Source organism: Chiloscyllium punctatum, chromosome 16 (genome assembly GCF_047496795.1).
Source record: "Chiloscyllium punctatum isolate Juve2018m chromosome 16, sChiPun1.3, whole genome shotgun sequence".
In the NCBI taxonomy this organism is placed as follows: Eukaryota; Metazoa; Chordata; class Chondrichthyes; order Orectolobiformes; family Hemiscylliidae; genus Chiloscyllium; species Chiloscyllium punctatum.
Window position 1 is genome coordinate 2,375,870 of NC_092754.1, and position 24,557 is coordinate 2,400,426.

The 24,557-nt window shown below is 45.2% G+C and overlaps 1 protein-coding gene across 19 annotated transcripts in view; it reads left to right on the forward strand.

The window, feature by feature from the left end:
* Nucleotides 1-24,557, forward strand: part of LOC140486895 (polyhomeotic-like protein 2) — a 255,858-nt gene that overhangs the window by 209,007 nt on the left and 22,294 nt on the right. For all 19 annotated transcript variants that reach the window (XM_072585960.1, XM_072585965.1, XM_072585966.1 and 16 more), the window contains 3 exons: nt 959-1,452; nt 9,064-9,235; nt 24,289-24,491. In XM_072585960.1, the coding sequence (XP_072442061.1) occupies nt 959-1,452; nt 9,064-9,235; nt 24,289-24,491 (869 nt within the window). The remainder of the gene's footprint in view (nt 1-958; nt 1,453-9,063; nt 9,236-24,288; nt 24,492-24,557) is intronic.

Sequence of the window (24,557 nt, forward strand, 5' to 3'; positions counted from 1 at the left end):
TTCACTCAGTGAAATAACACTGAATGTTCCTCACTCTCACCCAAACATTGAATTAGGAAATGATCAATCCATTCCATTGTTTATTGATAGGCAGCTGGAGTTCTGACTCATTGAGAAATCAGAGTTTTGAAGCTAATATTGAAAAGCACTTGTGGCCTGAACATTGTTTCACAAAAGAAAACTTGGTACCATACAGAAAGTTCATGGTGGAATCAGTTGGTACTGATCTGGATTGACTTAAAATAAGTCTGTTTGTTGCAAAGAGCTTCATTGATGTAGCAGGTGAGAGGGGTTTTTCACTTGGGTCTGAAGAAGGTGATGGGAACATCAAAGAGAAGGTCAGCCATTGGGCTACTTTCTATTCCTTCCCACAGAAAGGACCTGCTTGAACAATAATCACTCGTTACCTCTGTTAGAACTTGTCAAACTGCTTCACGGACAGTGAATTAATTGTGAAATGCAGTTGCTTCAGTGACTCTCATTCCCCTATGTTCACACCTGCTTGAGAAATGCTTCCATTTTAAAACAGTCACCCCTGTCCTACCCCCTCATGACTTTGCATTCAACTGTTTCTGTAATTTCCACCTGCTGAAAACCCCCAGCCTATTATTCTGGCCAATTTTAATCACTCCATCATTGATAGCTGTGCCTTCAATTGCCTGCAAGCTAAGCTCTGCAATTGCCTCCCTCTACCCTGCATTTCCCCTCCTCTCCGCTCCCTCTTCTCCCCACCCCACTATTTCTTCCCCTATCCCTGTCTAATTTGCACCCCTCACCCCAGGCCCAACCCCTTCCAGAGCAGTTCTGCTGCTGGATCCCAATTCCTGCAGGACATTGCAATAGGAACTGAGGGAGATTGGTTGGGGGAAACACTTTGGTTTGTGTTTTTTAGTGAAAAGCTTGAAGTTGTTGTTAAGGTGGCGCTGTGATTGTGAACATGTTCTCTGTCTCCTTGTAGCATACGCACAGATTCAGCCGCATCAGTTAATGCACCAGCAGCAGCAGCAGCTTCAGTTACAGCAGCAACAACAGAAACACCTGCAGCATCAGTTTGTCCTTCAGCAACAGCAGCTTCAGCACCGACACCAGCAGCCCCAACTGATCCACACCAGCACCCAGCTCCAGCCACTACAGCCACAGCAGACCCAGAGCCTGGCTGTACAGCCCTGTGCCCAGATCCAGACCAGCGTGCATCCTCAGGCCCAGGCTCATGTGCAGGCACAGCACTGTCAGACTGTCGTCCAGCAGAAACACCAGGCCCTGCACCTTCAGGGGGCTCACTCCCCTAGCCCGGTGCTGCAGCCTGTCTCTCAGGCCCAGCAGAGTTTGCAGTCAGGTCCCCAGCCTGGCCAGCCAGATGCTCCGCTCAACAGTCACGGACAGACTCACCAGCACCAACTGGCACCTCAGACCACTGCAGTAAATCTCCAAATCCAGCCAGCTGCTCACGTGGTAAGATACGCTTCTGTTTTGGACATTTGATTTCTCTGTCTGTCTCTCCCTCGCTCTTTCTCTTTCTCTCTCCTGTCTGTCTCTGTCTTTCTCTCGTTGCCTGCCCGTGAGTTCTCTCACACTCACTGGGTGAGGGTGTAATGGCTGTTTAGAGGTCTTTAAGATTATGAAAGAGTTTGTGGAAGAGTCTGGATCTCAGGATCTTAAATGCAAACTGATCCTGAATGAATCCAGTCAGGAATTCTGAAGAAACCTTGTTTCATAGAGAGTTATGGGAATAGGTGACACGCTCCCACAGTGAGTGTGAGAGAAGAACCATTTTGATGAACATCAGGGACAGAGGGATGTGGTGATAGGGTGGAGGCAGGTTTTCTGGATTACAAATGCAAGTAGACAGCATCGACCTGTCAGACTGAGCGCATGTGCCTGTCCCTTTGCTGCTGTTTTGATTCATTTTGTCACCCTGTGAAGGGACATTTAGTATTAACTGTGAGAGGTGTGACCTCTGCTTTAATTTTCCCCAATCTCGGATTTTCTGCAATTCCCTATTGAGCAAGTCTTAACGTTCGTGTGAAACACCTCTGGGTGTTTTATTACATTAATGATGCTGTAGAAATTGAAGTTGATGTTGTGACAGATCCTACTTAGTTCCTTGTTTATCTCTCAGCAGGTGGTTTTCACAATAACTGTTGTAAAATAAAGGCACCTGGTCTTCACCGCTGTCCATAAACAGGAGCTTTCAAAGTAATGATGAAACTCTTGGTGGGCTGATGTAGCATCACCTCTTCAGCTACTGTCAATCATTATCAATCCTACTGCTTATTTAAGGCCAGCATTCTGGGTCTGTTCAGAACATCAAACCCTACTATCCCATTCAGACATTCTCCTTCCTCCAGATCAATGTGAAAACTGAGGCTACATCCTTCACTCTGTAAACAGAACATGGATTTAACATGAGACATTCTCTGTTACTTTTATGTAGCACTTTCACAGCTGCTGTGGATTCTGGGATAGCTGTACTTCCATTGGCTTCTGTTCTTTTATAGTCCCCAGCAAAAGAAAACTATAAGAAGTTTTGAATTCCTGATGAAACAGTTATCTCACCAGGAATTACAAATAATCACTTTCTTCATTCATTCCTGTTCATGCTGGAGAGAGGATATAGCTCCTTTTAATAAGGAAACATTTAGTTTTAATTTTCTCTCTGTCCTGAAGGTGCTGATTATCTGCTGCTGTGTATAATCCAGGGGATAATACCTTGAGGACTTACTCAAGTGATGATTCTTTTATGTATCCATCTGCCTCTTTGAAGAAGAGTTGAAAAGTTTGCAAGTAACAGTTGCATTAAAAACTCGGACTGATTCCATGCTGAAAGGTTTGGTGTGTTGAATGTAAAGAAAATGTTTCTATTTGTGGTGGAGACTGGGAGCTGATCAGGTGTTTCCCAAGACATTCTGGGAAGCTAGTGAAGAAATTGTGCACCCCCTAGCAGAGATATTTGTATCTCTTCAGCCATACGTGAGATGCTGGAAGACTGGAGAGTGGCTAATGTTGTGCCAAGATTTAAGAAAGGCTGCATAAAAAAGCCAAGGAACTACAGGTCAGTGTGCCTGATGTCAGTGATAGGAAAATTGTTGGAGGGAATTCTGAAAGACAGGATCTACATGTATTTAGAATAGCAAGGCCTGATTAGGGATGGTCAGCATAGCTTTGTGTGTTGGAAATAGTGTCACATAAATTTGAATTTTTTGAAGAGATGATCAAGACGGTAGATGAAGGCAAAGTGATAGAAGTGTCTACTTGGACTTCAGTATGGCCTTCAACAAGGTTCCACATGGTAAACTGGTTAGTAAAGTCAAATCACATGGGATCTAGGAGGAGAGAGCCAATTAGGTACAAAATTGGCTTGATTGTAGGAGACAGATAATGGTGGTGAAGGGTTGTTGTTCAGACTGGAAGCCTGTGACCAGAGGTGTGTTGCAAGGATCACTGCTGGGTCCACTGCTGTTTGTAATTTATGTAAATGATTTGGATGAGAATATAGGTAGTACGGATAGTAAATTTGCAGATGACACCAAAATTGGTGGTATAGTGGACACTGAAAAAGATTACCTAAGAGTACAAAGGGATCTTTCTAAACTGGGCCAGTGGGCCAAGGAATGGCAGATGACTGTTCACGCAGATAAACGCGAGGAGTTGCATTTTGGTAAGAGAGCCCAGGGCAGGGCTTACATATTCAATGTGGGGAGTGTTGTCGAACAGAGAAACCCAGTTAGAGATGCATAGTTTCTTGAAAGTGGTGTCATAAATATACAGTGTGGTGAAGTATGTGTTTGACATGCATGCCTTCAGCGCTCAGAGCATTGAGTACAGGAGTTGGGACACCATGTTACTGCTCTACAAGACATTGGTAAGGCGAGATTTAGATACTTTGTACAATTCTGGTCACCCTGCTATAGAAAAAGGTGCAAAGGAGATATGAGGATATTACCGAGATTGGAAGGTTAGAGTTATAAGGAGAGGCTGAATCAGCTGGGAGGTTGAGGCTGAGGGGTGACCTTTATAGTTGTCTATAAAACCATGAAGGGCAGAGATAAAGTAAATAGCAAAGATCTTTTCCCCAGGGTAGAAAATCCAAAATTAGAAGGCATTGGTTTAAGGGGAGAGGGGAAAGAATTCAAAGGGACTGGAGGAGCAATTTTTTCACAGAGGGTAGTGTATATATGGAACAAGCTGCCAGAGGAAGTTATGGATGCAGATACAATTCCAACATTTAAAAGACATTTGGAAGGGTAAATGGATAGGAAAGATTTTGAGGGGTATGGGCTAAGTATGGGCAAATGGGACTCGATCGGTTTAGGAAACTTGATTGACATGGATGGGTTGGGCTGAAGCGCCTGTTTCTGTGATGTATGACTTTGACTGTGACCAAAAGTAGGGTCCATTGATATAAACTGGTTGCTGATAAATCTAGTGCGCATTTCGGAAATGAGTACTTTGATCAGAAATGTACCACTGAATGTTTGAGGTGAAGAATGTGGATACGTTTAAGGGGGGAAACTGGATAAACATGAAGGAAGAATTAATTATTGCTGAGAACTGTGGAGACCAAGTCATTGAGTGGCTTTAAGACACCGAGACAGGTAGGTTCTTGGGGGTCAAGGGTTACAGGGAGAAGGTGGGAGAATGGGGTTGAGAAACTTCTCAGCCATGATCAAATGGCGGAGCAGACTCGATGGGCTGAATGGCTAATTCGACTCCTATAAGCTATGGTCTTACGGAGAAAGGAATTGGAGATAGAGTCATAGAGATGTACAGCATGAAAACAAACCCTTTGGTCCACTCATCTATGTTGACCAGATATCCTAAATGAATCTAGTCCCATTTGCCATCATTTGACCCATATCCCTCCAAACCCTTTCCTATTCATATTACCCAACCAGATGCCTTTTAAATGTTGTAATTGTATCAGCCTCCTCCACTTCCTCTGGCAGCTCATTAACTCTGATGTTCAGAGTTACTCAAAATCAAACAGCAGAACAGTAGCTGTGCAGATTCACTGCTGGGTCAGACAGCAGTGCAGCTTTATTTTTCTGTTTGATTCATTTCCCATGTGGTCACTGCCTTTGTCTGTCTTCCTTCTTAAAGTGCTATTGTTTTGATCTTGCCTTTTTTCCTGAAGTTCCAAAACCATGCAATTTTAAGCAGTTGTAACTGCTGCTAGAATTTGAGGAAATCAGCTCGAACAGTGAAAATACCTCTCAAAAGGAGCAGCTCTTACCGTTACAACTTCTTCCTGTCTTCCATTGTGGATTTGATGGTAAATGGGTAGGACAAAATGGGTTGGGAAAAGACTCTAGTCAGCCTGCACCCACTGAGTGAAATGGCTTGTGACTGTCCGCAATGCAAATTGATGGACTTTCACTGCAAGGGCTTCATTGTTCAGCAGTGGTTCACAACAATCAACCGTGGCACGCTTAAACACAAATATAAACTACAGATGCTGGAAATCCAAAACAAAACCAGAAATTCCTGGAGAAACTCGGCAGATCTGGCAGCACCTGTGAAAAGAAAGCTCCAGTGACCCTTCAGAACATTGGGGAATGCTGGACTGATGAGCACCTCCCTCCTCTGAGTCTGCTGCAGTTCTACAGTAATTACTACTTTGCTGAAGTAATCTAATTTAATAAGTAACTTCCCTGGGATTGTGGATCTTCAGAACATTTTCTGATGTATTTTGCTTCTGAAGTATATTTTCTGCTGGCATTCCGTGAGCAAGCTACGGCACAGATGACTTCTTCTGCTTGAACATGGAGGATCTTTTTAACCAAGTGTTAGCAGTTCAGAGGAGGTTTGTTTTACAAGGAGAGATTTAACAGTTTATGCCTATACTGTCTGGAATTTAGAAGAATGAGGGGAGATCAAATGGAGGTGTTCAAGATGATAAAAGGTGTGGCTAAAATAGGTGGAACAGGTGCGTCCTTTTGTGGCACATTCTAGGACGAGAGGTCATAATCTTACGATAAGGGGGTAGCAAATTTAAAACATTTGAGAAGCTACTTCTCCCAAAGGGTTGTGAATCTGTGGAATTCGCTATCCCAAAGTGCAGTGGATGCTGGGACGGTGAGTAAATTTAAGGAGGAGTTAGACAGATTTAAATTGTAACAGGTTGAAAGGATATAGAAAGAAGGCAGGAAAACTGGGGTGAAGAGCATATCCGCCATGATCAAATGGCAGGGCAGACTCGATGGGCCGAATGGTCTAATTGTAATTGTATACCTACATCTCATGAATTTCTGTTCTAGCTTGCTCCATCTACTGGCAGCACTCAGTATTACCTCAGGATTAAATGCTCGTATTTCTGCAATGACTCCTTTTGAAACTACAATTTCACCATGTAATTACAAATGAAAGTTAACATCTAAATTATGACCCACGAGGTAGGGGAGCAGTCCCTCAATACTTTAACAAGCAAAGTATAGTTTAGATTTCACTGAACATTTAGTGGCTTATCTTAACAAGAGAGAAGACTTCTCAATAATTCAGTGACAGAAACCTTTTTTTGAAGTTGGTACAACTTAGCACTTTTTGATCCATAGTGAATTATTTAGATTTATTTTTTCAAATATTCTCTAGAGGTTGTTTTTAATTTGGAGATTTGTTGACCACATTGATCTTTGTATGAGAACTCCTGTGAGTGTAACAATCAACACAGACTCTTTGCTAAACATCTGTCATTTTATAACTGGGAGGATTCTGTTGTCTTGCCCTCTCAGAGACTACCACCCACGTTGGTGAAGCAACTACTGATACTGTAAAAACAAACACTCTGCAAAGCAGCTTTTTGTTTTCTTGCACATTTGTGCTGATTAGGTTGAAGTTTATTTAGTTTGGGAAGTGAACCACAAGGAATGAAAGTCAGGCAGGTTTCAGAATGAGAGAGACAATCTCCAGTCTCCAAACAGCTTTGTGTCCATACCGCAATTGAGGAGCACCTCCCCAAGTTTGACGCAGGTTTCACAGTTGTGAATATCTGGGGGAGAGGACTGAATTGCGGGTGGTGGGGAGAGGGGGGTGCTGCTGTTTTGTCCTGAATACTTGTATATCACTGCTCTGACTGGTATTGTAATAGAGCATTTAACTCTGGTTGAAAAATGTTCTTGGAGCTAATGTGATTAGGGATTTTCTAGTTGATTGTTTATGATATATCTTATCTTTTGAATAAGAGTATGTGTGTAACATTTAGTTTAGACCTTGCTGTTGAAATGTCACTCTTCTTTATTTCTCTCAGGATGTGGCTATCAACGTTACTGAGAATATCATTTATTGCCCAACCCTTGTTGCTCTGGGGAAGGTGCTGGCGAGCTGCTGCTTTGAACCAGTGGAGTCCACTTGGTGTAGGGAGACCCACAATACCCTTAGGGTGGGAATCTCAGGATTTTGGCCAGGCAATAATGAGGCTCAGCGATTAAGTTAGGATGCTGTGTGTCTGGGAAGTGATCTGCATGGTGGAGGTCACCGATTTGGGAGAAGCTGATGAAGGAGCCTTGGCGAGTTGTTGCAGTGAGTCTTGTAGGTGGTGCGCACAGACACTGGTATTGTGCTTCCATTGTTGGAATGAATGTTTAAGTTGTTAAATGCATTGTGGGATATGTTGTTCTGGATGGTGTCAAGCTTCTTGTGTTGTTGGAGCTGCACTCCTCTAGGCAAGTCAGGAGTTTTCCATCGCACTCCTGACTTGTGCCTTGTAGATGGTGGACAGGCTTTGGGGATAAGGAAGTAAGGTACTTGCTGCAGGATTCCTAATCTCTGGACTACTCCTGGAACCAGGATGTATTCTGGTTGATGCTGACGGGCGGAAGTTGGTGTTTGCACAGAGATTCTGTTACTAACATTCCAGAGACGTGGAATAGCATCTTAAACAAACAACAATGATCTTAACTGATCCAATTTTCGTTGTTGGAAACTCCAATGCAACTAGTAGATTAGTTACAATAGGTTTGGTCATTTTTAGTACAAATTTAAATGCACAACTTGATTCTGTGGGGGAAAAAATGGATTTGCAACAAATGTGAAATTTTTTGTTGAATAACAACAATCTCATTCTTTTTGCCATTAGTCCAGTAGATATAGGAGCAGAATTAGGCTATTCAGCCCATGAGACTGGCTCTGCCATTTGATCCTAGCTGATCTGTTTTTCAACTCCATTCTGCTGCTTTCTCCTCATAACCGTTGATCCCTTTACCAATCAAAAACCCATCAATCTCTGTCCTAAATGACTTGGCCCACACGGCCCTCTGCAGCAATGAATTTCACAGATTCCCCACCCTCTGGCTGAAGAAATTCCTTCTTATGTCCCTCCTAATCTTTCCTACTAGTGGAAACATTTTCTCAGCATTCAGATCTCTCCGTATTGTAAGCATCAATCATATCCCCCAACCAGCCCCCGCCCCCCCCCCCCCCCCCCCCGATCAAGTACAGACCCAGAGTCCTCCTCTGCTTCTCGTACAACAGGCACTTCATCCCCCAAGATGGTTCTTGTAAACCCCCCCTCTAGAATCCCTCCCACATTAGCACATCCTTCCTTAGATACAGAGCCCGAAACTGCTCTCAATGTTCCAAATGTATCTGACCAGAGCCTTATACAGTCTCAGTAGTACTTCTCTGCTCTTGTATTCTACTCCTCTTGAAATTAATGCTAACTGAATTTGCCTTCCTAATTACCAACTGAACCTGTATGTTAACCTTAGGAGAATCCTGAACTAGATTTCTCAAGTCCCTTTGTTCTTTAGATTTCAGAAACCTTTCCCCATTTAGAAAATAGTCTGCACCTCTGTTTTTACAAACAAAATGTATAATCTCCTGTTTTCTCACACAGTATTCCATCTGCCACTTCTTTGCCCACTCACCTCACCTGTTCAAGTCCTTCTGCAGCCTCCCCACTTCCTTAGCAGTACCTGCTTCACCACCTATCTGTGTGTCGTTCTACCTAAAAGCTTCCAGATGTGACTGATCCTTAGCTGAGCTGGTTTAGGTACAGGATGTTTAGTTCCTGCTGCTAGCCAGTGAGAATGGAGATTGAGTGAGTGTTGCTGGTGTGCTCTGTTTTAGATCCAGCAGTGCCAGAGGAGCAGCCAGGACATCAGCAGGAGAGAGAAGCCAGACACAGCCATTGAGAAAGGGCCATCAGAGAAAGCTGCAGTTCAGACAGCACCTCCGACCTCCACCTGCTTAGCAACATCCGATCAGAAGAAAACCGAATCCAGCAAGTCAATAACACAAGGTGAGAGATCGTGGGCAGATTCCTTTTCAGGGTACATTAACTCTCAGGATTTATGAAGGATGTTTCTGGGAAGTGCATAATAGGATCATGTGATTTTAAAATCCAGCGAGACTGTGTGTTTGGTATAATTTATTGCAGGATGATTTTTGAGATTATTTGTGGGAGCTGGAGGAGAAGTGCAGTCCTTCCTGAAATGAATTTGAGTCCAGCATAGCACAGAGTTCTCTAAACTAGAAACACTTTCTGAAAGATGTCACTTGGCCTCCTAAAGGTAAACCCTCAGCTGACCTCAAACCCCTCAGGTTCAATAAACGTCACCCAGACCCACCATCAGCCTCTCGATTGGGGTCACAGACCTCAAACCCCTCAGGTTCAATAAACGTCACCCAGACCCACCATCAGCCTCTCGATTGGGGTCACAGACCTCAAACCCCTCAGGTTCAATAAACGTCACCCAGACCCACCATCAGCCTCTCGATTGGGGTCACAGACCTCAAACCCCTCAGGTTCAATAAACGTCACCCAGACCCACCATCAGCCTCTCGATTGGGGTCACAGACCTCAAACCCCTCAGGTTCAATAAACGTCACCCAGACCCACCATCAGCCTCTCGATTGGGGTCACAGACCTCAAACCCCTCAGGTTCAATAAACGTCACCCAGACCCACCATCAGCCTCTCGATTGGGGTCACAGACCTCAAACCCCTCAGGTTCAATAAACGTCACCCAGACCCACCATCAGCCTCTCGATTGGGGTCACAGACCTCAAACCCCTCAGGTTCAATAAACGTCACCCAGACCCACCATCAGCCTCTCGATTGGGGTCACAGACCTCAAACCCCTCAGGTTCAATAAACGTCACCCAGACCCACCATCAGCCTCTCGATTGGGGTCACAGACCTCAAACCCCTCAGGTTCAATAAACGTCACCCAGACCCACCATCAGCCTCTCGATTGGGGTCACAGACCTCAAACCCCTCAGGTTCAATAAACGTCACCCAGACCCACCATCAGCCTCTCGATTGGGGTCACAGACCTCAAACCCCTCAGGTTCAATAAACGTCACCCAGACCCACCATCAGCCTCTCGATTGGGGTCACAGACCTCAAACCCCTCAGGTTCAATAAACGTCACCCAGACCCACCATCAGCCTCTCGATTGGGGTCACAGACCTCAAACCCCTCAGGTTCAATAAACGTCACCCAGACCCACCATCAGCCTCTCGATTGGGGTCACAGACCTCAAACCCCTCAGGTTCAATAAACGTCACCCAGACCCACCATCAGCCTCTCGATTGGGGTCACAGACCTCAAACCCCTCAGGTTCAATAAACGTCACCCAGACCCACCATCAGCCTCTCGATTGGGGTCACAGACCTCAAACCCCTCAGGTTCAATAAACGTCACCCAGACCCACCATCAGCCTCTCGATTGGGGTCACAGACCTCAAACCCCTCAGGTTCAATAAACGTCACCCAGACCCAGGGTTGAAACAACAGCTCCATCTGGCTCAGTGTTACACTGGGCTCAGCTTTTACACGGAGAGATGTCAGCCCAGAACCACTTTGGTTTATATCAAACACGTTTCATTTTACAGTTTGAAACACAAACCAAGAGAGCTGGAGCATCTCAACAGGTCTGGCACCATCTGTGGAGACAGAAACAGTTAATATTGTGGGCTCAGTGACGACTAAAGAGGGATGGGGTAAAGTGATAGATTTGTACCGTGGAAAAAGACAAGGAGGAGTTGGTGGGACAGAAAAGAAGGTCAGGGAAGGTTAGAGGGAATTGGAGATCCTACAGGCAGTGCAGGCAAAGCCAGAGTGAGTTGTAATGGCTGTAGAGAACAGGCAAAATAAAGATCTAGAGGGGGTGTTAAGAGCAGAAAGTAGGTCAGCTCAGCTGCAAGCAGAAGTAGGAAAACCAGACTCTGGCAGGGAAGGAGCACTGTAACAGAGTAGAGGTCTCTGTCCCTGCTCTGAAGGTGTTGAACTCCATGTTGAGTCCTGAAGAGTGGCTCAGTGGGAAAATGAGATGCAGTTTCTGCAGCTTGCATTGTGCTTTGCTGGAACACTGCAGCAGTCTGAGAACAGAAAAGTTAGAGTGAGGAAGCTGGTTTATTGATCAGACATTTTGGTGAAGTTGTATTTCTGTATTTACAATTTTTTCAGTAAATTATGCAATAACTATTCAGTATTAGATTATTGTCACGTGTACCTGAGCAGAGTGTACAGAGTTCCAATGTCTGGCAACATCTTCAAATACAATACTTAGAATTAAAAACGAGCCAAAATTAAAGAAACAGAAACAAAAGGAAATGACTATGTCCAGATCACAATCTGGATGAGTTTCAAACTGGGTTCACTGATGCCACCTATGTTGACTGTCTGAGTATTGGAGAGGATCGATATGTGAAAACACATACTCTCCCTTTCCTGAGATTGTCACTACAATTGTTGTCAAGTTCAGGAAATCTGGGAATGTGACAGCTGCCGTTCCAATGTTTGATAACTTTGGATAATCTGTACACACTGCAGCTGGTTAAGTTGACCTGTCCACTCCTGCTCCCTAACGGAGCTGGGGAGGAGACGCTGAATGATTTGATTGACATTGCCTCCACAGGAGACCAAGCATATGGAACAACAGATTCAGACCCCTGCATCCTGGGGTAATCCTCACTCAGTTCGCTACTCTTAGAATTCCCATTGTACACCATGTGGGCTCTCGTTTATTACAGGGGAAGAGGGTTGGCACCGTCATCTTCCAGAGAGTTGTTATTCAAATGTAGAGAGGAAGCTTCCTGATTTCACAACCTTCCCAAAGGGTTGTGTGTGGGGGACAGTGTAAGAGAGGAGGCTAATTGTCCCTTTGTGTGTGTTGTCCTTCTGTGTTTTAGATTTGTTTAACATTGTTGCCCTTGGAGACAGCTTGGGACGCTCCAAACACATGCTACTGTTGGCCAACAGGAGAAGCTGAGCTTGAACCATATTCATTAGCTTCTCGTGGCACCAGTTCATATGAAACTTCAGTCTCGAGCTGTGCCTTCTCATTGACATCCACCCCACCCCTCCCAACTCTTCCTGCTGTTGTCTCAGCTTCACCCTTCTCTATTAACCTGCAGAACACGTCAGGTGATGCACACTCTTCCCTGATCAGCTGCCCCCATTCGATTCTCCTGGAAAGAATCAATGTGACTGGACATGCTGCTCCCCCCCACCCCGAGGTTCTGAGCTGTGTTTATTGGCTGTGTCACTAAGGAAGCTGCTGGTGTTTCCTGTGGTGATGAATTTAACAGGAAACACTCAGGTTAACACTGGCCACTGCTGTTTTTATCTTTGAGCTAATTTCTACTGAGTTGTTGTTGTATAGCTGCCTGCCACGTGGTACTGACTTTGCCCACCCCATCAGTGCTGCAGCGCTATTCAGCTGTGAGGGGCTTCACCAGATTAATGAAACCAGATTAGATCCTCTTGGGGATCGAGTGTCATCACATTGGAATTTGAAAAGCAGGATTCCAAGTTAAAGCTTTCCCTCAATAGCTGCGGATCTCACTTATGGCTCCTCCATTGCTACCTCTTTCCAGATCTCATTTCTGAGCATGAACGTGCTGCTGGGAGTGGGTTACTCTCTGGATTTGTATCGGGTTGAACAAGGAGGAATTTATATCTTACTGTATGATTTAGAGCACACAGAGAGAACACTTTTGCTCCTGTTCGACATGTTGGAGAAAACGCACACATGAAGAGCATTAACGGTACATTTGCAGCAGAGAAATAGGCTATTCAGCCCAGCAGTGCTTCTAGTGCACTCTAATCTTGACTCATCTCTCTTCATCTCAACCAATTCTCACATCTTTCACTATCATTCTCATGCATCTACATCTACATTCCTGATGAAGAGCTTTTGCTTGAAACATTGACCCTTCTGCTCTTTGGATGCTGTCTGACCTGTGCTTTCCCAGCACCACACTCTTCACTCTGATCTCCAGCATCTGAAGTCCTCACTTTCTCATTCGTCTACATGTCCGGCTAAATTTGTTTTCTAATTGGCCTGTTCAGGATGTTGTCAACACACACCTCAGGAACAGGTAGGACGTGAATCTGGGAAAAGCCTGTGTACTATTTAGCTGTGTTTAGTGAGTTCTAACTTCTCATCTCTGTCTCACTCTCGCGCACCATCCCTAGCCCTCCGTCCCTCGCCCTCACACGCCATCTCCCTCATCCTCCCTCCCGCGTCTCTTCCTAGATGAAAGGCCTTCCCTTTAATTCTTTCTTGGGTTGATGGCTGTCTATTTTCTGCGTGTGGTCTGAAGTGAACAGTCTCCTTTATTTCTCATGGGGAAATGGGACCTGAGGTGATTTGTCGAGCCTCCACAACGTCCAATATGATCGAATGGTGGAACAGACTCGATGGGCTCAATGGCCTAATGCCTGCTTATGTCTCATAGTGTTACCCATAGCAGGCCAACATGCAGCAGTGGGATAGGATTGCTGTCTCTGAGAATATTCTGTACAGTATGGTCAGGAACTAGAGAGAATTTGTTAGCCTGTCTCAGGCAGGTCATTCCAGAACTGCCTGCACGTGAGGAGTTTTGTGAAATCTACCCCACTTGCGAGGTTCAGATAATTGCCGGTGGGTGATATATTTATGGTTTGTTAGAAGGAAGTAGAAAGCATGGGTTTCTCGGGTAATAACATCAGCTTCCTAACTGCTCCATTAGGCAATAAAGCTTTTAGAAAATGTGATTAAAAAGATTAGCTCATGAAAAATGCTGTGAAAGCCTAGAAGCAAGGAGCTTGCATTACTTGATCAGCTAGTCTGTTCACTACCAACTATAGGTACAGTACATTTATAACGTTGCTGCTGTTTACCGACTAGTAACTAGGTTCAGCTCTGAGAAAGAGTCACAGCAGATTCCATGTTAACTCTAACTGTCTCCACAGAGGCTGCCTGACCTGCTGGGCTTCTCTAGCACTCTACTTTCATTCAGTCATAATTGGTTTTGATTAGTATCAAAACTCTGTCTGATTCAGTTGGACAGTGACAGTACATGTGTATGTGATTATGCACAGGTTTTCCATAAGAAATAGCAGTGTTGGCCCATTGATCCTGCTCCATTATTCAACAGGATCATGGCTGATTGTCTGCCTGAATGACACTTTGCCATCCCGTCCCCATATCCCCGATCTCCTTAAAGATCTGCCTCAGTTACTGTTTCAACATCTACAGCCCTCCCACTTGGAGAATTCTGCCCGAGGTGAAGATGAATCTGGTCAGGAAGAAGGTTGTGAATCTTTGGAATTCTCAACCCCAGGTTGTTGTTGAGGTGTGGTCATTGAGCATATTCAAAGCAGAGATTAATAAATAGCAAGAGAATTCAGTGGGACTATGGAATTGAGGTTCGACCCTCAGCCATGAGTTTATTGAACAGCAGAACAGGCTCAATGGGCTGAGTGGCCTGCTCCTATCTCTTGCTTTCTCTCTAGCACAGTCTCTGTAAGACAATGTACAATAGGAAACATCAAAACAGAAAACCGGTGCAGCAGTAGGCCATTCAGCCCTTCAAACTTGCCCCACTATTCAATGTGATCATGGCTGATCATGCAATCTGTGTCCCATTCCCATTTTCTCTCCATACCCCTTGATCCCTTTAGCTGCAAGGACCACATCCAGCTCCCTCTTGAATATATCCAATGAATTGGCCCCAACAGTTTCCTGTGGGAGAGAATTCCACAGATTCCCAACTGAGTGAAGAAATACTTCATCATCTCAGTCCTGAATGACTTACCCCTTATTCCTAGACTGTGACACCTAGTACTGGAGCTCCCCAACATTGGGAACATTTTTCCCACATTTAGCCTGTCCAATTCCATCAGGATTTTATATGTTTCCATGAGACGACTCATTCTTCTAAATTCCAGGGAGTACAAGCCCAGTCGATCAGCCTTTCCTCATGTATAAGTCCTACCATTCCCGGGAATCATTCTGGTGAACCTTCGCTGGACTCCCTCGATAGCAGGAATGCCCTTCCTCAGGCTGAGACCCCAAAACTGTACACAATACTCAAGGTGTGGCCTCATCAAGGTTCAGGTCTCATTAAGGTGAGGAGTAAGTGGTTTAGATTACTTACAGTGTGGAAACAGGCCCTTCGGCCTCACAAGTCCACACCAACCCACCGATGCGCAACCCACCCAGATCCATTCCTCTACATTTACCCCTGCCTCTAACACTATGGGCAATTTAGCATGGCCAATTCACCTAACCTGCACATTTTTGGGCTGTGGGAGGAAACCGGAGCACCCGGTGGGAACCCACGCAGACACGGGGAGAATGTGCAAACTCCACACAGAGAGTCGTCCAAGGCCGGAATTGAACCTGGATCCTTAGTGCTGTGAGGCAGCAGTGCTAACCACTGAGCCACCCTTGGGGCAGAGGCAAGATTTTTGTGGATGAGTTTTCCCTGGGACTTTCCCTTACTTTAAAGGGACAGTGTAAATGTGGTTTTTTGTAGTAATTTTGAAAGTAACAAATCGAAGCAATGCTTGGTGAGTGTGAATGCCTTGTTCAATAGCTGCACTGATTACAATATTGCTGTTGTACCTCTGTGACAATCCCCACCTCTCTGACTGATCTGATCTTAATGCACTTTGCATCGATGTGCCCTCACCATCTGGTGCTGAGTGTATTCCCATTTCTTTCTTCCCCTTGTTTGTCTTTTCCCTTCATCCTGGAAGCAGGGACTCCAACTGAGCTCTGAGTCCCAGGCTGCCTGCTGTTTTCTGAGAAAGGGGCTGATCTCTGACCTGGCGCTGAGAAGGTGAGTATTGTCCGATGTTTGCTTGTAAAGAGGCTACACAGGGAGTCGTGCCCTTGTCCAACAGTAACTCACAGCACAGTCCATCTGCTGCACACCAGCACAGGCAATCATGCACACAGTGTTGCTCACAAAGCTTACTCATACTTATTACTCTGTGTCTCTCTGTACTCACAACACGTGTGTGCACCACACAAACACACACACACACTCTAACACAGATCCCAAGATGTCAAATTAGTCACTAACTGATTCTCCCTGATCTCTGAGCAGGGCCAGTGAAGCAGGTTAGTTCGAAGTTTAAGGAAGTAATTTGGTGTGCAGTGAGTTGATGTCGAAATGTGTCTTGTTAATGCTGTGTTTTAATGTCTGCCTATAAAGGTGATGTTGTTGGTTAAAGAAGGAAATGGAGGGTTCTGGGTGATAGTGAGGTTGTGGGTTCTGGGTGCAGTATTCCTCTGGGGTTAATAGACAAAGTCCAACCCTGTAGCCCATATTTGCCAGTGAGAGAGAGAGAGAGTGTGTTTCCAGCTGGTCACTCCGCGATTCGGGTCATCCTGTTTGCTTCATCTAGCACCATCTGTACAGTAAACCGAGTGAGCGCACAATGGCCTGTCACCTGCATGTATTCTCTGAACAGAAAAGAGAATCTGTTGCAGCAAATCTGCTTTGTCTGATTCTTAAAGCTTTGTGGTTTGCGGCAGTACTGGTGGGAGATGAATGGGAGAGGGTGGGGAATTGGGGTGGGGGTGAGATTTAATTCACTGTCAGCCAGCAGGCGTGAATTGAAGTCATGGTTTCAGAGTTGTACCTTTGGGGCTGCTTCCCCTTTGGGACCATCTCTTGCTTCCTTGCCTGTGTCGAATGAACATTTATTGTCTGCCATGCTTTGATTTGTAAATCAGCCAACAGGGCGAGTGCAGAAACTAACTACCAGCTGCTGCTCTCTTTTCAGTTGGTTCCTCTTTTTGGAGCCCGTGATTGTAAATTAGTTGCTCAGGCAGGACTAAGAGCCCCACCTACACCATCCACATTCACAGGGAATCAATCTTTCCCCAAAAGGTTTGCACTAATTACAATTAATTTGAGGGGAGGGTACTGTTCACATTCTTGTCCATGCACTGTCTTTATTACCGTATCCTGATCTGCATACATTTTCTTTTGGGAGTGTGTTGCTTGTGCATGCTTCACCACAGACACCTGTTCTTTAGTACAGTGTAAAACCCCACTGGTCTCTCAACCCCCCCGACTCTGGAAGCACAGCAGGAGGTCACTGTATCTCCAGCCAAGATGTCCTGTCTGTTGTTCAGGAGCACAGCACTGTGCCTTCATTTGCATGCAGCTGCGATCACTTGAAGCCGTGCTGCCCAGAGAGAACAGCAGCTCCAAACGATGAGGCCGGCGCACACTCCAGGGAAGGGCCATTTCGACTGGCAGAGAGGAAAGCCACCAGCCACTTGGACACTGTGGAGTGATGGCCATTCAGCCCGTTTCGAGAGGTGTTTAGTTTGACCTGTGTGTGTGGGGCAGGAAAGAAGGGGAACATTTGACTGCAACAACTTGCCATCATTCCTCGGTCTCTGACAGCAATCGGGACCACAGCACGCGATTGCTATTTTGTTTTTGAGCTGCTCACTTTGACACTGGAAGATTAAGAAGCCCCTTTTGGTCACTGTGATGTGTTAAATGAGGCTTTGTGGTGGATGCTTTGATTGGTGCAGCTTTCAGCTTCACTGATCATCTGTGGACAGGCAGATTGTATCTGGGTTGGACTGGCCTGCACTGGAGGTTAAGCAGACAGCCAGCTCACTGACTGTCATGTAGCAACTTCCTGCAGCTGCTCATCTCGGTTTAAAAACAGCACATGGTGAAGTTAGCAGCCCGACCCTTCGGATAAATCACCGTGTTCAGAGACGCTCAAAACAGATGGGCATCTTGTGACCTGTAGATTGTGGAGTTCACTGGGAAATATTTTATCGTTTTACCAAACGTTGCTGCTGAAGGAGAGAGTATTCGTTCAAAGGACTAAAAGATGGCAGTTTAGGATCCGCTAGCTGCTAGTTTGTGAAAGAGCTGCACCAGAGGCAATGAAATAAGAAACCGATATAGGAGAGAATGATGGGAACAGAGCTGAGGAGGTGAATAATCCCACTGTCACTTTGCACTCTGGTGAGTTACTGTGTTTATCAACTACTTCCACAAAAAATGGTTTGCACATTATGTTCAGTATGAGTGGAATTTTCCAATTCTCTATCAGGTGTAACTGAAACTCTGCTTATCTGCTGGGAAGGTGTAGCATTAAAAAGCCAAGGCAGTTAATGTTGACTTGTTGGAGTACTGCAATTGGGAGTGAGTTAGCTGCTCTCTGTACATCTCTCCCGGAACCCCTTTCTATTGAGTTCAAACCCAAAACGGTGAGATGGGATTGCCTATTGGCTATTGCTTGTGTTTCATTATCACTCCAAACCCCTCTCTGTATCTTTCAAAGTGACACTGAGAATTCTTGTTTGACCAAAGGCTTTTAAAAAAATTTGTTGTTATTGTTCTATTTTAGTTCAAAGCAACGAAACAATTGTTCGTTAGAAATCCTCGAGTGAAGGTGTGTGTCACTGAAGTTAATAAATTTGGACCTAATTCTGGCCCCATTACTGCAATGTAACAGCTCAATAGAAACGTAAGGGAGAGTTTCAATATTCCCAATCTCTCTATGATTCCTGCAACCTTGCGTGTACTTGGGCTTCTGAATTCAGTGGCTGATGTGCTGTTTGATATGGGGTGGGACCTTGACTGGGACAAATTTGTGCCTGAAACATTCTGAATGAAAATTAAACTGAGACACTCAGGCACTGAGGTCACAAATGTAAAAATTAATGTTTACCTCAAATGTGTTTGAGATGTTTGCCTTCTGAATTGCAACTTTGCTGGCAATTGCTGTTTGACTGCAAGGGCAGCACTGTGTTTGGTGAGCGGTGCAGGGGAAGGAGTGAGAATTTTGATTATTTTGCATTTTTATAGCAACCTTTACAATCTCGGGATGTTCCATTCCAGCCAATGATGTATGTTGTTAAAAGGAAGTCAGATTGCCACATCACGAACACAACAATCAGTTTGTGCACAGGAAGAGCCAACAATCAGCAATGTAGTGTACACTGATCAGATCATCGTTTCAGGTGGTGTGTGAGGGGGCATCACTGAGAACTCATCTGCTGCTTTTATAAGAACTGCAGTTAATCTACACGATAAACTCCCGCTGACAAACACCAGAGTCAAAATGCTGGCTAGTGTCAAGGCAGACATTTTTCTGGTTAGAATTTTATTCTCGTTAACCACAACCCCACTGACTCTGCCCCTGTCTATACGTATACACCCAATCAAATTCTTATGGAATTAACACCCAATTATCACTTGGTCCCTAGATTCACTCAGTCTCCAGTAAACCTGCCAGATCTTGCTAGGTAATCACCGACAGCATAGAGTGACGTTGTATTGACCAAGGAACCTGTGTATGTTGCTATTGGTCCAGGGAACAATATTGGTCAGGGCAAGGAAAAACTCTGTCAGATCCCCTGTGTCCACCTGAGCAGGTAAACAGAGCTTTGATTTAGTATAGAACTTGCTGGAGGAGCTCAGTGGGTCTGGCAGCACCTGTGAAGAGAGAAGCGAAGTTAATGTTTCATGTCTAGTATGACCTACTGAGTTCCTTCAGCATTTTGTTTTTATTTCAGATTTCCAGCATCTGCAGCATCTTGGTTTTTGTCTTTGATTTAATATATTATCTGAACACGGTCAGTTCTGACTGACCAGTCATCTCAGTAATCCACCCCAGCTTGTTTGATCAGACCCTCCAATCAGCTTCTGAACTTGGAAGAGTGTTACTAGTTAACGTCTCCTGGATGTCACTGCTCCCAGGGTTGGGGAGGAGGGTGTGGAAGAGTCTGAAAGCAGTCCAAAAGGATCTGGCAAGATTAAAACCAAAGATCTGGTTTGTCTTAATGAGAGCCTCTTTGCCCCTCTGAGTGGGGAGCAGCAATCTGCACTGAGAAGCCAGTTTCCTTGGGAGGCTGCTGCTCATTTCCAGCCAGTTACAAGTTTAATGCAGAAACCAGGGATCTGAATGTGTGACACTAGCACAGCAGCTGAGCCAGTCACCTCTGTCCTAGTTGCTGGCCAAGCCTCCAGCCCTCTAATTGGATGCTGACCCTACTTCCTGCTTCAGCTCATGGCTATTGGAGGTTCCGGTGAGCCACATGACTGCATCATTCAAACTTGTTCCTTTACCTCCATAACATCTCCTTGTTTTCCTCCCGCCCCCCGATCATCCGCTGAAGCTCATGTCCATGTCAGCTTGTCCTCTGGACTCGACTCTTCCAGTGCACGCCTGGCTGTTCCCCCACATTCTCCCCTTCCTCAATCTGACCTCCTCCAAGCTGCTGCTGCTAACTCAGCTCAACGTGTCCCGTTCTTTTACCCCCACCACCCGTGTGCTCACTGATCTCCATTCACCACCTTCTCATGGTCATACAGCAGAGAAACAGACCCTTCGGTCCAACCAGTCCATGCCAAACATTATCGCAAACTAAACCAATCTCACATGCCAGCTCTGGCCCATATCTCTCCAAACATTTTCCTATTCATATACTTATCCAAATGCCTTTTAAATGTCATAACTGTACCTGCATCCACCACTTCGTCTGGCAGTTCATTCTCACAAAACCTAATTGTTGCTTTCAAATGCCTCAGCCCTCTCCCTCTCTGCAATCTCCTCCAGGCCTTTAACCCTCCAGGTTCCCTCTGCTTATCCATTTCTGACCTCTTGAGTATCTCAGCACCGTTGGAGCTGTGCCTTCAGTTATCTGGGCCCGAGTCCTGGAATTCCGTCCCTAAAGCCCGATCCCTCTCTACCTCCCTTTGCTGAGAGGACATTCTGTAGAACCAACTTCTTCGTCTGAACAGAGATTAAAATTGCCAATTGATATTTCTGTGAAGCTGGAAGTGTCAAAAGGCATTGTGTGAATGCTGGTTGTAGCCCTGCAGAGATCTGCCTGGTCGCTGGGTCCCTGGTATAAGTGAGTAGGTATGGGGTCTCATATCTGTATTGTGGTGGTGATGTTGCACTGTCTCATCAGCCAGCCATTCTGCACCTTGAAGCCTAAGAGCTGTCTCTCTCCTATCACCAGCTGCTTACTGAGATCTGGTTTCTATTAGATTCACTCCATCCAGGGTAGATACTGCCTCCTTTCAAACTGACTGCAGTCTCAATGAGGCTGGTGATGAAATTCAGCTTCTGTGTCTCTTCAGTCAGAGTGAGGTGGCAGAGGAGACATGGGGACCCTTTGGCCTACAGAGTCTGCACTAGTCAAAAGCAACGATTCTAACCCTGTCTTCCAGCAATTGGACTAAAGCCTCATGTGTTTTGGCATTGCAAATGCACATCTAAACACTTCTTCAATGTTATGAGCACTCAGTAAAGAGGGAAGGTAGGTCAAAGCTGGAGGAGGCACAAATACTCCTTGAGTAGACAGTCAATTACTGAGTTGCACAGGAGGATTTTAACCCTGTCTGTGTCCAACAGAGAAAAGGAAACCACTTCTTCAAAACTGAGTCAGTGCACTGGGCTCTTGAGTGACTCACTGCCTAAACTCTGTAAATGTCTGCACCGGACCAAAGTTCCGGCCTTTGAGTGAGATTAAATTCCTCATCACTCACCTGCACAGGTGTAGCTACAGCAGCACTGGCGTTTCAACCCCAGTCAGGAACGGGGGAGAGAGACATGCCACACAGCCATAATGACACAAGCTGCAGACAATGAAGAAAGCTACCCACGTGATCTCCATAACATGTATATCACTTAGTTGATTGTCTTGAATCTGACTCCAAGTCAAGGGGCTTTCTAAGTTTAAAGACAACTGTGAAACAGCCAAATCATATTGAAGTATTCTTTCAGACAGCAAACGAGAAGTAAAAATTCCTGACCTTTTTCACTTCTAGCTCAAGCTTAATGAAATTGAAATAAATTATTTTAACTGAAAGTAAACATTAAAAATAAAATGTAACTGTTATGAGGAAATGTGGTATTCTGTAAATATGAAAATCAGTTTCTCAATCAGGTACTGATGCTGTTCATTAGCTATCATGGTGCTTTGTATTCATCCAAGGAACATGGACATCGCTAGCTGGGCCAGCAGCCACTGCCTGTCCCTAGTTGCTCCCTTCTTGAACTGCTGCAGTCCATGTGCTGTGTGTGACCTACAATGCCCTTAAGGAGAGAATTCCAGGATTTTGATCCAGTGACAATGAAGGAACAGCGATATATTTCCAAGTCAGGGTGGGGAGTGGCTTGAGGGGGTATCTTGCAGGGGGTGGTGTTCCTATGTATCTGCTGCCCTTGTCCTTCTCATGGGTTTGGAAAGTGCTGTGTGATGATCTTTGGCGAATTTCTGCATCTTGTAGATAGTACACACTGCTACTCCTGAGTGTCGGTGGTGAAGGGAGTGGATATTTTTGGATGTGGTGCCTATCAAGCAGCTGCTTTGTCCTGGATGCTGTCAAGTTGCTTGTGTATTGTAGGGCTGCACCCATTCAGGCAGGTGGGGAGTATTCCATCACACTCCTGACTTGTACCTTGTAGATGGTGGAGGGGCTTTGGGGGAGTTAAGTGAGTTACTTGCTGCAGGTTTGCTAATCTCTGACTTTATAGGTAGTCTGGTAGCAGGACTGGGTCAGTAAGAGCAGTAGTGACAGGAGGAGAACCTGATCCTCTGCAAGCTGTGGGAAATCAGGGACACATCCAGTCTCCGTGGTGACTCCATAAGCAGAAAGTGTGTTCTACTGGAGTTCCTGATTTGCCACTTGGAGCTGTGGAGTGACTCACTATGGAATGTCCATGAGTCTGAGAATATTGTGGATAGCACTTTTACTGAGCTGGTCACACCACCAGGAAAGGCTACACAGAGAAGAGTTTGGTAACCACCAGGAAAATGAGAAAGCATGGGCAGGCAATGCAGGAGTACCCTGTGACCATTCCCCCCTCAAATAGGGATACTGTTTGTACAGTTTGAAATACACTGCCAGGGGAGGTAGTAGAAGCATAAACACTAGCAACGTTTAAGAGGTATTGAGACGGACAGATGAACAAGCAGGGAATAGAGGACTACAGATGAGATTAGTTTAGAATAGCATCAGGGTCAGCACAGAAATGGTGGGGTGAAGGGCCTGCTCTTGTGTCTTCTCTAGAACTGTTATATGTTCTAGTTTCTGATTAACAAGCTGCGGGTTATCATGAATGAGGGATTTCAAAGATGATGATGCCATTGAATGTCAAGGGGTTATCCTTTAAGTGGTAATGCGAGTGGACAAAGTGACCTGTAGTCCCCAGTTTCGGGGGCTTTGGTTCAAATCCCAGTGCAGTAGCTGGAGCTAACTAAACAAATCTACTGAGAGACTAGAATGAAAACAGAAGCAAGTCTCTGTGATGCAGCCAGGAAAAGCTGGTTCACGAAGGTCCTTTAGGGAAGGAAATTCTCCACTCTGTTCAGCAGTAATTACTGATGGGCAACAAACCTATGTTGCAGAAAAGAATAAAGTGTGAATTTTCTGGAGTGTTTTTATAGCAAGACTAAGCTTTGTTTCCACGATTTCTCATTGCAGACCGAGAAGCACAGCAGGTGTAGCACAATTGACCTTTTTCTAGATTGTAACAGTTCTGTGAACAGCACTCTGTATGGGCAGGCATAAAGCCTCTGACAGCTAATTGTGTGAATTCCAAAGGCTGCTATCCACTTCAGAGGCAATAAACATTTGCTGGATTCAGCATTCTCAGGACTGCAAGATCTGGTCCTTGATCCCATTTGTGACTTAATGACATTCCAGAGCACACCTGTTGTAAGAACTAATGTTCGATATTGTTGTAACATTGGGAACAGCAACACCTAACATGCTGAACTCTTTCGAGTTGAGTATAAATGCAGCAGCCTCTTGCTCAGCGTAGGAGTGAAGAGCAGTCTCCTTTCACATGGTCCCCTCCATTACCAGCTCACTATGTCTCTAGAGAATGGACCAGAATAAATCACAGCAGTATTAGCCAAGCCTTTGACTTAGTTCCTGAGAAGAACACTTATTATACAGCATTGGCAAACTTGCAAAGGGACGGGGTGTGGTCCCAGAGTTAAAATTTGCTGGAAGTGCCTTGTTGGTAGCATTTTGATTCCTTGGCAGTAACACTGTTGTTTCTTCCATCACAGGGAAAGTTCCGGAGAGTGTTAATGCAAAGAACGCCAGCCCTGTCCCTACCATGACATCCGGGAATGGTAACACAACTCCATCTGTAACTGTGAGTGTGCCTCAGAGCACCGAGAACAAACCCCCTCAGGCAATTGTCAAACCACAGATCCTGACCCATGTCATTGAAGGGTTTGTCATACAGGAGGGGGCTGAACCTTTTCCAGTGAGTAGTTTCAAATTTAATCTTCACTGTGGGCTTCAGCTTAAATTCATGAATGTAGACAGTGCT